The 14108-nt window shown below is 33.3% G+C and overlaps 1 protein-coding gene across 1 annotated transcript; it reads right to left on the bottom strand.

Moving 5' to 3' along the window:
• Window positions 1–754: 754 nt before the first annotated feature.
• LOC126713167 (heavy metal-associated isoprenylated plant protein 30-like) lies at window positions 755–3775 on the bottom strand. The gene is made up of 3 exons (XM_050412844.1): window positions 3211–3775; window positions 1833–1908; window positions 755–1315 (listed from the first exon to the last, which is right to left on the bottom strand). Exons 1-3 carry the CDS (start codon window positions 3358–3360, stop codon window positions 993–995), a joined length of 549 nt encoding a protein of 182 aa, XP_050268801.1. The 5' UTR covers window positions 3361–3775; the 3' UTR covers window positions 755–992.
• Between the last annotated feature and the right edge of the window lie 10333 nt (window positions 3776–14108).

Genomic DNA, 14108 nt, shown 5'->3' with positions numbered 1-14108 from the left:
ATTCATATTGAGTATTTGATCATACAAATACAATTAATTAATTAATTTTTTTTTGGAATTTACATTTACATGTTTTAGAAGGAAACATCAAATAGCCCAAGTTATAGTTACAAATCGAAATTGGGAAAACCTTCTTCATCTTCTTCTTTTTTATTTATCTTATGAATGAAACTAAAAAAAAATAATAATTTATTTGTTTTCCTTGATGTATCGCAGCCCATTAACTAATCAACCAAACCAATAATATATTAATATCTTCTTTTCATATTTTTTGGATGCTGCACGCACCCAATGAGTGTATTCCCCAAGGCTCTCTAGTACTGAATTCTGATGAGTGATGGAGGCAAGGAAAATAAATGCAAAGCATCGCATGCATATATATATATATATATATATATATATATATATATATATATGGTGATTGCTGTGACATCGAGCAGGGGAAAGCCTGATCCCATGTTTTATGCTTAACTATATATTGTCAGTCATAAAAGGAAATATAATGATGCTAAAGATATTATTATTTTTCTATTTAGAGCTTACAAATTGATGTGTCACTAATTATAAAAAAAAAAAAATTAAACATTTATTTATTAGATATATAGTTGAAATTCACCAATTACATACATGGATAAATTAGTTTGTAAATTTTATATAGTAAAAATAGTAGTACTTTTAGCATTTTCCAAGCAACAATACTAATGGCACAGTAGAAAGCAAATTACGAAAACAACAATTGCATGAAAAAAAAAAGTACTTGGAAGTTGGAACTGTTCCATTGAATATATTCCCCACTCCTACATACAATCAGCATAAATGCAACAAGGCGCTTTGCATACTGTACAGTACAACGAAAGAGATTGATGGATCTTTTTTTTCCATCCAAACCATACAAAATATGCCCCTCTTATAAAATATGATACATAAATATTACACATTATGATGATGGTGATAGTACATTGATACATATGCATGCTTCATATATATTTCAATTACATGAGGCAGCACGCATTGACGTTATCATCGTTAAACATGTTGCTGACCTTGTCATCTCCTCGATGACTTATGGGAATGTTGCCATGCCTGTCCCCAATATTGTAGCCATGCCTGTAATAGTTGTAACTCTCTTTGAACTCATGAGTTGTGTCTTTGAAGTAGTTATTGGTGGACGTGAAGTACAAAGGTATTTCAGGGTAAGGCCAGAATTCAGCCCTCTTTCCAGCCCTCCTCACTGCCTTCAGCACCTTGTTCCGATCAACGTACCCAACTACGGTTACCTTTTCCATCTCTAGGTTCACCTCCACTGAATCAATCCCTGACAAACCATATATAGATGCATGTAATACAAATTTTTATATGTCACTAATTAGCAAACATTTGAAATTCCAAAATTATGTAGCTCAGCTCCATATGTGTGTTGGGCAAAAGGGTTATGGTAGAGTTAATTGCACCTCAAGAGAGTTGATTAATTCCTCTGAATCCAACATTGCCCGTATAAAACCAAGACTTGATACCCTAGACTAAGCAATGACTATGTTGCATGTGTTTCACAACTTTTAGTTGTGAGTCTCAGGCATTATGGGATCCAAAAGTTGTGAGATGCTTATTGCATATAATGAGATAATTATTGTTATTACATGGACAATAACAAGGCCAGTAGCTAAACATACATAGATATAGTATATTATTGCAATAGTCCCAAGATAAGGTGTCTCATGAAGCAATTCTATGAGACCATCCTTTTACAACACGTGTAACCTACACAAATATATGGATCCTATATGTACAAGTTGTGAAAGGGAAAGTAAAGTTAAAAACTAAAAGGCATGTACCTCTAAGTTTGTGGATGGCATTTTTGACTACTCTTTCGCAGCCCGTACAGCACATCCTTACTTTGAGCTCCACGGTCTGTAAAGCAAACACGGTTTCAACACCAAGGAAAAATAATATTATCATACATTACCCCACCAAAAAGAAAAGGCAAACACAATTTGCAGATGCTGCTTCCAGAAGTATTCACAGTTTCTTTCCTTTCTTCTTATTCTATTGTTCCATTTGTTCTTTTAAAGGCCTTTATACTTTGGGCGGTTATGTGTAGGCAACAAATTAAAGGGATTAAGAAAAGCTATATAAGCTTCATATTAATCTAATTGTCGTAGATTCTTTTTTTCACTAAGGCTGGGAAAATCGTCTTTTCAACTATTTAAATTATAACCAAAGCACTTTACAAAGATATTATTGTGATTCAAGGGGATTAACATGAATGAAAGTGAGACATGGAATGAGAACCTACAATAATTTATCAAAAGATGTAGGGATTTAAGTTAGTTCAAGAGATCGGATTTGTTCTCTAAATTTCTGACTGAATTTTGAAGAATTCATTGACATGTAATTTAAGTGACATCTTTTACAAAGTTCGTACATCCATTTTAAAAGTTAGAAGACAGTGAAAACAGTAAAGAATTCATTGACATGTATAAATTTAGGTGATACGTATCTTTTACAAAATTTCTACATCCCGATCTAAATTCTAAAAGTTAAAAGACAGCATCAACTGTAAAGAATTCATTAACATGTGTAAATTCAAATGACGTCTTTTACAAAGTTTGTACATCCCTTAAAATATAGCAACAGCGTCAAAGAATTCAACATATATAGGTAACATAATTTCATCACCCAATTCATGGCTGGTATCATGTTTAGTAAAACCCTATAGTGACTGCAGCACAGATTTATATCATTTTTAGTTTACAATAGTGTCAATACAATAACTTTCCCTACTAGAATTAGATTTTTTTGTTTTTGTTTGTTTCTTCTTTTTGGCTTCTTGTTTATATTCTAATGTTTTCTCTTTGTAGCCCATGGACAAAACAAGGACAAATGAATACGTCGCATATTCCAACAGATGAAATGATCTTTTGATGAAATGAAAGATTGAAACATGATTTGTATTGCCAAACCCATATAGTAAGAAGATCAATCTATTATGAGAGAAAGAAGAACAACAAAAAGAAGAAGACTTAATAATTTTACTTGCTTTTCGTCTGGTATGAGAAACACATATAAAGTCATGTCATGCAAATTGCTATGGTGGCTGAAACTACTCATGTCATGGTTAGTTGAAAATAACAAAAACAACAACAACAACATCATGGCAAAAGCTGAAGCCAGCGAGATACCTCAGAAAACAAAAGAGGTAAGAAAGCGAACCTGCAAAGAAAGGGGTCGACCCTTAGGCATGTTGATGTTGTAGTTGAAGTTGTTGAAGGTCTTGATTTTGTGGGTGTCTCGATAGTGAAAGCAACAGTATTTAATGGCAGATATGATGGTGCCAATTGCTCTCTTTAGTACGGTAGCCATGGCATATATAGGTTCCTTAGAAATAAGGAAAGAAAGAAAGGAAAACTTAAGACAAGCCCAGCCCTAGAAGATATTCTCAATGTGGCCTTAGTATCGCTTCCTTAAGGCTTAATCTCTATCAAAAAGATTCCAAAGTTGTATACTATTCAATGCAAGCTATTTCTTGTGATAAAATTCAGTGGACTTGGAGATAAAGTCTCCCTAAATTATTAGACCCTTTAGGCAGGGAATGGTATCAATATCCTGATCACATTAATGCTTCAGATGTGCGTCAAGCTAACATGGTTGCTATGCTGGTACTTGGGTTCCAGGGAATATCAGCTATATGGATGGGCTTAACGAAGGAAAAGCTGGATTTTTATGCTAAGGGAACATATATTCTCTAAAAATCTTCTTATTCCACCATCTTTGAATTGCTTACTACATAACATATGCATCATCTATCTATAAAAAGCATAACAAAGTTATATTCCCACATTGCTATTTGTTAGCCCTTCTTTTTATTTTTTATTTTTATTTCTATGGGGAGTTGCTAGCCCTTCTAGTTTATAATATGTTGTTCCAATTTTTTTTTACAAGCCTTGGAAAAAGAGAATCTTTGGATGATATACCTTTAACAGTTTAAAACATAATTGAGAATTTAATACTCTAAAGTGAATATGACCAATAGGTACATTTTTCAGTGAGAACAATCGAGTGCTTACCAATAAAGGCATTATTCTTATAGCAACTACACTACTGTCATTACACACCACTAGAAAATATTAGTAGAAAATCTTGTATTCTGTTTATAGAAATTGAACCAAGTCAGTTTTGCATTTAATTTTAACGATAATCTATAGTGCTAAATCACCGATCAATTCTTTTTGTGTTTCAAGGCAATTCTTTCCAAGCCCAGATTCCTTTCAGCGCTTAGGCATGATGATTAAGACTGTTTGAGATAGTGGAGAGGGGAGGTGGATGATTGGGAGTTGGGACTATTTTATATATATTGGCATCAATTAATTAAGTAATCCAAGCTATGCGAATAAGTTTTTTGTTCAAATTAAACTTCCACCTCTTCTAATAACGAGACCAATATCTATATAATAATTATAATAATAATAGACCAAAATAAAGTTGGTTTACCCCCCCCCCCCCCCCCCCCCCCCCAAATAAAAGTAATATTTTTAATATGATAAAGTTTGACTACAAACTTTGTTGTAGCTTAAAACTACAACTTTAATTAAAAGAATGAACATAACTATATGTTTTGAAAATCTAACGATTAGATTATATGTTGTTTATATGCTTAACACACATTTCAAATTTTATGTCAATCAGATGTTATTTACTATTTAATTCATAAACTTATTTTTTATGTATAATTTTATATTACAAAAATTTGAAATTTAAACATATGATTGATGATATACCCTATTTATCTTTAATCTTCTTGAAATTTTGTAAGCATAGAGAATATACTAAGAAAATGTAATCTAATGGTAAATTTGTCAAAATTCACATCTAATAAAAAAATATATAAAATTGTAGCTTTAAGTTACAACTAAGCTTGTTGCCAAACTTTGTTCTTTGTAATATATCTGAAATATTGGTTATTTAAAAAAGAAAAAAAGGAAAAAAAAAAAAAAAAACTACTTTTGCGCTTAATCTTTTACCTAACCATATATTTTCTAAGATCTTGTAAATCACAAAAGAGAGCTCCGAAAAAATATTCATCTACTAATTCATTATTTTAAATTTTATAAATGATGCCGATTTGTGCACTGGAAGATATTATTGATTTATTTTTAACGTTATCTGAATAATTACCTAAAAATGACATGTCATGATGATAATGCAAATGCATCTTTTTCAAAGGAATATGTGATTACCAGATTATTAATTTGCATACTTTTAGATTCTTCCACGCCAAATTGATAGTTTTTCACTACATAGGTAGGCCTGCTACTGTACTATTCATATCTGTTTATTATGAATAGTATAGTATACAATGTTTATTGTCAATGCCATGAACAACATTTTAGCGACAACCCGTATAAAAGAACAAATTTCTTTACATAATTTATCAGCGATACCATCTCGCTTCTAAGAACATGAAGTAGTACTAGTTCCCTTGTTTTTGTAAAAAGCTCCATAGCCAATTGGAAAGGTTGCTCACACTGAATGACTAAAATACTAGAGATTTTCATTTCACAATGCTAATTCTACAACATTTTTACAACAAAAGTTTGATAATAAACTATTAAAAACGAGTAAAAAAATGGTATAATAAAGTTCCACCTAATATTTATTGTAAAAGTATTATCGCGTATTGTTACTCTTTCACATAAGGTGCAAACCTGATATCAATTCATTAAGAGAATTGTGACATTTGTTCCATCGATTCTACCGCATACTTAATAATAGTCAATTATCAAATAAGATATGTTTTTTTAACAAAGAAGAACTTGTATTTCATTATTAAAGGGGAAGCCCTACAATAGAATAAATTAGGTGGGTGGAGGAGGGAATTAAATCATTCATATACAGTACGTCTTTTATATTTAATATAACTAGGCTAGTCATCAATGGACAAACTGCAGTTCTTATTGCCAAAAGAGAAAGAGAGAAAAAAAGAAAAGAAAAAGAGAGAGATATAAGAGCATTCTCATATCCGGCCCATTTTATAAATCGTTTACGTAAATTAAAGTCTTTTTTTTTTTTTTAATCATATTTTAGCTATATACAGTCTTTTCAAGATACAACTCACATAATATTCTATCATGTTAAGAGAGAATGTCTTGGAGAGACTCTAATTGAGTTGCTAATATAATATAGAACACCACTTAACCCAAAAACTTAAGTCTATGAGTTTGAATTTAACTATGTTGTATTAACTATTTATTATTTTCATTATTATTCAATATAGGACTTAACTCACACATGTATTCTCATCATATCATTTTATTGATTACTTCCAAAAAAAACTATTCTTCTAGAAACCAAAAACCATGAGTAGCAGAAGAGGAAATACCTGTGAGGCCCAAGTAAGGACATGGACTTTTGGCATTGACATTCTCTGTTGACTGCCTCAAAGTTCATGCCCAAATCCTTGGTCTAGGCCCTCCATCTCAAGGATCCCTCTTCCCTCCACTTTGAAATGCTCAGCCTTGAGAGAGAGAGAGAGAGAGAGAGAGAGAGAGAGAGAGAGAGAGAGAGAGAGAGAGAGAGAGAGAGAGAGAGAGAGAGAGAGAGAGAGAGAGAGAGAGAGAGAGAGGTGGGATTACATGGCTGCTCTTAGGGCTCACTTAGGACCGCTTTTGCGCATTGATAAGGTCAAACGCACATACAATGTGTTAACACGAGAAAAAAAAAAATAGTCTTTATGCAATTGGCACAAATCAATTGAATGAACAGATGAGTTGGTTATACACTTGTAATTTTAACTAGGAAGACAACTCACAAGTTGAACTTGGACTAGTTAGAATTGAAGAGAGGTATTCCTTTGGTATCATGTCAAAATTGATATATTGGGACTGGAAGTGAGAGGGAGAATGTTGAGATAGAAAGTATAAGCAGTATTTCTCAAAAAAAGAAAAAGAAAAAAAAAAGAAAGTATAAGCAAAATAATGTGATCCAGCCTAACAACCGACCCACACATCTAAGAGAAATGAAGGGATACATATTTACTATATTGAATTGTGTGTTACAACACACTTAATTGGAGGTATATAAAAAAAATAACCCTGGTGTGTAATACAAAAACTACAATATAATAGTAGAAGTAATATAGTACATTGATCTTGGATTAATATCTCTAACACGTCCACTCAAACTCAAGGTGGAAGTTTTGAGTATTTTAATGGAAAGAAACTGTGACCATATAAGAGTGCAAGCAGGACCAAATCAAATATAGAATGGACTAGTTTTGGCATTAAGTGAAACACGAGATAGCTATTGGCAATAGTAGACACTAACGACAATCAGTGATGGATGGAGGTCAAAGTATGATTACTATGGCTGGAGGACGGTTGCACCTATGACTAGATGATGGCTATCATATATAGTATAGCTACTCCAGTGCTATAAAACGAAGACAGAGGAATAGAGGCTCAATAATGGCATAAACGAGATAAATGTTGGTGGTGATCGCAGTTAGCGATAAACAGGGGTTAGAGGGCAATGGTTGAGCATAACATTGTAGGAGTCGGAAGACATTGGTTGAGGACAGCATTTGGCGAGGCGAATGAATAAGTTGGCGGCACTAGGGTAACTATACACTAGCGCAGCACTCGAAGAGATATAGCTCTATTTAATATTTTGTTATAATTGTTGGGTTGAAATTGACCCTAATTAATTACCCAAGTTGATTATTTATGCTAATTATGCAACAGTTCTATTAATTTTTTTATAGGCACATCCATATTATCAACAGCTAAGTACAACAAAAAATAAATTTGAACACAAGCAATGTGATCACGATAAGGAAAACTTTGATAAGGAAAACCTCAATAGGTGGTTAGAAGATCATCACCAACTTGAAGCATTCACTGTGAAAATTGAAATTACAATTACAACGAATACATGTAGACTCAATCCCAATGTAACTACCTACAATAAAATTTACTAACGCTATTCAAATGCTACTCTAATCCAATTGGATTACTCTTTCATGTGAATCTTTTTCGTGCACAAATATGCAATCCAAGTTTTACTTCACACAATCAAATCTTTTGATTGTTGAAAGTGTTGGTGCAAATGTCTTCGCAGGAAAACTTGGATCTCCAATGAACCAGAAAGCAACTCAATTCAAAACCCTCGGTGCACAAGGTCACAACCGCTTCTCCAAGTGTACAGTGCTCTTCCTTTTGGTGATGTGGAATGGAGGCATATGTCACCCCCCACACCCCCCCCCCCCCCCCCCCGCGGAAGTGTGTGCATATATATATATATATATATATATATATATATGTGTGCGTGTTCAGTATTTAAAAAAGTTTACTTATATGTGTTTAGTATTACAATCAATATGTTTGATGTTTGGGACCCAAATTAAGTCAAAAGTTTGAGAATTTAGATTTTAAGTAATGTTGTGCTACATTTCCACGTAAGTGTTTTTTTTTTTTTTTAATTTTCCTGTGTGTTTGATTGTCTTAATTTTCAACTTAACAACACTAATTTCTTTTTTAGTAAGAAGAATATTGGACATATTGTTGGAGCATTTTAATAGTAAGTAATTAAAATGAATGTTATAACATAAATGTAAAGATGTGGGAGTGAATATGGAAGATGAGGAGTTAGTGAAAATATTTAATCTCACATTGAAAAGGAGAGAAACTATTTTATTCTTTTTAATTGTGGTGATTAATGAGCTAACATAAATTGTCTCAGAACTTGGGCTAGATACGTGCGCAAGGGGGCTCATCAGATTAATATCCAACAATTAATCTTGTAACAGCCACTACATCAGAATAATGGACCTAATTAATCAGAATAAATTGGGTAATAATTTCGTGAGGCCCATTGAGCCTATAAATAGACTCATTCAAACTCAATCCAAGTTATTGCAATATACAATACACACACAAAAATAGAGAGGTTATTGGCAAGGAAGGGTGTTCTTTTTGGTGGAGCTTTGGGCTTGAACACTTTGTGCAGAGGTTGTTTTAGCCATACAACACTTGTTGGGCTGTTGTATCCTGGGAAGACAAGTCAGAGAAGGTCTGCATCGGTTACAAAGTTTAGCCAACCAAGGGTTTGAATCCCCTTAAAGAGAGCGAGTGTCGCGCCTCAGTCCAAATAGTGTTGTGTAATTTCATTCTTTACGTTAATAATATTCAGAAGTATTATTCAGTTTCTTGTTGTGTTATTTCCATTATTATTGTATTTGCACCAACAATTTTAAGGAGATTCAACACATGGAGCCTACACAAGAGAAACCAAATGAGCCTGTTGGAGATCTCAACAAGCCCTTTCGTTTTAAGGGAGCCCACTTCAAGAAGTGGAAAGGAAAGGTCCTCTTCTACTTGAGTCTTCTCAAAGTCTCCTACATCTTCACTGACAAGAATCCATCAAAAGTTCCTACCGATGAGATGAATGAGGAATAATATAGTCTCCATCAAGAAAAAATAGATAAGTATACAAAAGATGAATATAATTGTCGCTCTTATCTTTTGAATTGTCTTGCCGATTATTTCTATGATTATTATGATACAACTTATAATTCTGCTAAGAAAATTTGGAAAGCTTTACAAAGTAAGTATGATACCTAGGAGGCGGGTGCAAAGAAGTATGCTGCTAGTAGATTTTTCCGTTACCAAATGGTGGATGGAAAATCGATGGTGGATCAAGCACAAGACTTTCAAATGATTGTGGCAGAATTGAGATCCGAAGGCATAAAGATTGGAGACAATTTGGTGGTAGCTGGCATAATTGATAAACTACCACAATCTTGGAGGGAGTTCCAAAAGACTTTGCGGCACAAACAAAAGGAGACATCCTTGGAGACTTTGATCACATGCATCCGTGTGGAGGAGGAGGCTAGAGGACAAGATGCGCTCATGACACAAGAGAGCAATGGTAATTCCACGACAAAGGTAAACCTTATTTCATCCAATAATAATATGTCCAAAAATCATTTTCCTAGAAATAGTCAATTGAAGCCTAAAAAGAGAGCCTTTAAAAATAATAATAGACCTCAAGGAAGGGGAAACCCGAATAAAAATTATAATAAGAACCAAGGACCCCCTTCATAAGATCAATTTAATAGATCCTGTTTCGTCTGTGGCAAGAGTGGGCATATTGCTTGATTTTGCAAATTTCGGAAACGTGAATCTGTCCCGCAGGCTAACGTAACCGAAGAGCCTTTAGTGGTTATGATTATAGACATTAATATGGTGCAATATGTTGAAGGGTGGTGGGCAGATTCTGGTGCTAATAGGCACGTCTGCTATGATAAAAATTGGTTCAAATTGTACACTCTTTTTGAAGAAAAAAAAACTGTTATGCTTGGTGACTCTAGCAAAACCAAGATTCTTGGGAGTGGTGAAGTTGAATTGAAATTCACTTCTGGACGCGTTCTAACATTGAAAGATGTTCTTTACACTCCGTCCATAAGGAAGAATTTGATGTCAAGTTTTTTGCTTAACAAGGCTAGCTTCAAGCAAATTACGGAATTTGATAATTATGTAATCACTAAAAAGGAATTATTTGTGGGCAAGGGTTATGCTTGTGATGGAATGTTTAAATTGAATGTTGAGAATAATAAAGCATCTACCAGTTCAGTTTATATGCTTTCTTCTATTAATTTTTGGCATGCTCGTTTATGTCATATAAATAGTAGATATGTGAGAATAATGAGTAGTTTAGGATTAATTCCAAGACTGTCAAAAGATTTTGAAAAATGTGAAACTTGTAGTCAATCTAAGATTACAAAAAGGCCTTATAAAAATGTTGTAAGAAATACCGAATTGCTTGAGTTAATTCACTCCGATTTATGTGAATTTGAGGGAATTTTAACTCGTAGAGGAAATAGATATGTTATCACTTTTATTGATGATTTCTCAAAATATACAACTGTTTATTTGTTGAAAAATAAAAGTGATGCTTTTGAAAAATTTCAAGATTTTTTAAAAGAAGTTGAAAATCAGTTCGGTAGAAAAATAAAAAGAATAAGAAGTGATAGAGGCTGTGAGTATGAATCAAGTGCATTCGACTCATTTGTTCAGTCTTTGGGAATTATCCATGAAACTACTACACCATATTCACCTGCTTCTAATGGTGTGGCTGAAAGAAAAAAATAGAACTTTAATTGAGTTAACAAATGCCATGTTAATTGAATCTGGCACACCTTTACATTTTTGGGGTGAAGCTATTTTAACTGCATGCCATGTTTTGAATAGGGTGCCACATAAAAAGTCACACACTACAGCTTTTGAGATGTGGAAAGGACATAAGCCAAATTTGGGATATTTGAGAGTATGGGGTCTTGCTTATGTTAGGCTTACTGACCTTAAAATGCCTAAATTTGGTATAAGAGCTACTACCTGTACTTTTCTTGGTTATGCGATTAATAGTGCAGCCTATAGATTTTTTGATTTTGAAAACAAAATAATTTTTGAATCTGGTGATGCAATTTTTCATGAAGAAAAATTTCATTTTAAATTGAAAAATAGTGGGGGTGAAGAAAATATTTTGTCACAACCTAGTTCTTCTACTTCACATTTACAAAATCAAGAAAATTTTGAAATGGAATCTAGAAAGAGTAAAAGAGCTAGAGTTGAAAAGGATTTTGGTCCTGATTATTATGTTTTTAACATTGAGGAAAATCCTCAAAATTTAAAAGAGGCTTTTACATGCTATATTTTGGAAAGAGGCTGTAAATGATGAGATGGAATCTCTAATTTCTAATAGAACTTGGAAATTAGTAGATCTTCCACCGGGTTGTAAGACCATAGGTTGTAAATGGGTCCTTAGAAAAAAGTTGAAACCGGATGCATCAATAGATAAGTTTAAAGCTAGACTTGTTGCAAAAGGCTTTAAACAAAAAGCTGATCTTGATTTCTTTGATACATTTTCTCCGGTAACAAGAATTACATCTATTAGATTGTTAATTGCTATTGTTACAATTTTTGATTTGAAAATTCATCAAATGGATGAAAAAACTGCTTTTCTAAATGGGGACCTAGAGGAAGAGATTTATATGGATAAACCTGAAGGCTTTGTAGAGCTTGGACAAGAAAGCAAGGTATGTAAGCTAACTAAATCCCTATATGGCTTAAAACAAGCACCTAAGCAGTGGCATGAAAAGTTTGATTTCTGCATGATTGAGAATGGTTATAAATCAAATGAATGTGATAAATGTATTTATTCTAAATCATGGAATAATTTACATGTTATTATTAGCCTCTATGTGGATGATATGTTGATTTTTGGCTCAAATATGCATGTTATAAATGAGACAAAAAATATGCTTAAAAGCCATTTTGATATGAAAGATCTTGGTGAGACTAATTTTATTTTGGACATGAAAATTACAAAAGCATGTGATGGAATATATCTTGATCAATCATATTATGTTGAGAAAATATTGAGAAAATATAATTTTCATGATCACAAAAGTGTAGCTACTCCTTTTGATTCTAGTGTTCATTTATTTCCTGTGAATAATGATGATGAGATTTTTAATCAAAAGGATTATACTAGTATCATTGGTAGTTTGCGTTATGTTATTGATTGTACTAGACTTGACATTGCATATGCAGTAGGAGTGCTTAGTAGATTTACTAGCAAGCCTAGTAAAGATCATTGGCTAGCTATTAAGCGAGTTATGAGATATTTAATTGGTACCAAAAACTATGACTTATTTTATAAAAAGTACCCTGCTGTGATTGAAGCTTTTAGTGATGCCGATTGGAATACTTTGTCAGGTGATTCTCTCTCTACCACTGGTTATATTTTTACCTTAGGTAGTGGTGCTATTTGTTGGAAATCTAAAAAGCAAACAATAATTGCTATTTCAACAATAGAAGCTGAATTAATAGCATTAGCTTCAACTAGTGAAGAGGCAAATTGGCTTAGAAATTTGTTATATGAAATTCCACTTTGGGAAAAGCCAATTCCACCTATATTAATTCATTGTGATGGCACTGCCACTATTGGTAGAGTTAAAAACCTTTACTACAATGGTAAATCCAGACCTATAAGAAGAAAGCACGGTACCGTGCGATCTTATTTGAGTAGTGGCATCATAATTGTGGATTATATTAAGTCTAATGATAATCTTGCAGATCCATTTACCAAGGCCTTGACAAAAGATAGAGTCTGGAATAGATCGAGGGAGATGGGACTAAAGTCCATAGAATCATGAGCCATGTATGAGGATACCCAACCCAAGGACCAGAGATCCTGAGAATTAGGTTCAATGGGAAAAACAAATCATACGATGGTCGTAAGAAATGCACAATTTATTATTTAATTATTTATTTTGTAAATAATTTTTTAATTGTTCATCCCTATGATGTAAGTGCATTTATCCTGTAATGTGGAGAGGTTGAGTAAAAAACTCTTAATAAAATTTGTAGCTCGTATGAGTGGGGTGTTAGAATTATAGGAGCACCCTTGACAAAATTTCACCTATGTGAGTGTGGGGGTGGGGCTGCCCCCTATGAGATTTGGACTTAATCTCAAATACACTCATGAAACCGGGATCAGCACACGGCCGTAAAGTGCTAGCTATAAAAGCTCATGTCAACACCTGGGTTGTTATGTGTAAGCAGTGATACTTAATTTCCCTAAAGCAGTCCTAGTGACCCATCTTTGCCTGGTAATCTCTCTTTAACTAAAATTTAATATAAAAATGAGTGGGGGATTGTTGGAGCATTTTAATATTAAGTAATTAAAATGAATGTTATAACATAAATATAAAGATGTGGGAATGAATATGGAAGATGAGGAGTTAGTGAAAATGTTTAATCCCACATTGAAAATGAGAGAGACTATTTTATTCTTTTTAATTGTGGTGATTAATGGGTTAACATGAATTGTCTCAGAAATTGGGCTAGATACGTGCGCAAGAGGGAGGTGAAGGGTGGAGGTATCAAAATTGGAAATGAATTAGCCTCTTGGATCCTCCTACTTGACAGCCCATTCAGAGTAATTACCATATCCGTTGGTGAGTAAATGGCCCAAATTAATACTCCATTTTTATTATGGACAATGAAGAGCCATTAACCCACTTAATGGACTATCTATTTAGGCCTATTCAT

Source organism: Quercus robur, chromosome 2 (genome assembly GCF_932294415.1).
Source record: "Quercus robur chromosome 2, dhQueRobu3.1, whole genome shotgun sequence".
NCBI classification, from domain to species: Eukaryota; Viridiplantae; Streptophyta; class Magnoliopsida; order Fagales; family Fagaceae; genus Quercus; species Quercus robur.
Note: the sequence above shows the minus strand (reverse complement) of the source record. Positions and strands in the feature narration are given on the sequence as shown.

What these genes read in the sequence shown, in the direction of transcription:
- LOC126713167 (XM_050412844.1), bottom strand. Translation starts at nt 3,360, where the DNA reads ATGGCTACCGTACTAAAGAGAGCAATTGGCACCATCATATCTGCCATT. An exon ending in GTCGACCCCTTTCTTTGCAG is followed by an intron (nt 1,909 to 3,210) that starts GTTCGCTTTCTT and finishes TTTGCTTTACAG; the next exon opens with ACCGTGGAGCTCAAAGTAAG. An exon ending in TGCCATCCACAAACTTAGAG is followed by an intron (nt 1,316 to 1,832) that starts GTACATGCCTTT and finishes ATGGTTTGTCAG; the next exon opens with GGATTGATTCAGTGGAGGTG.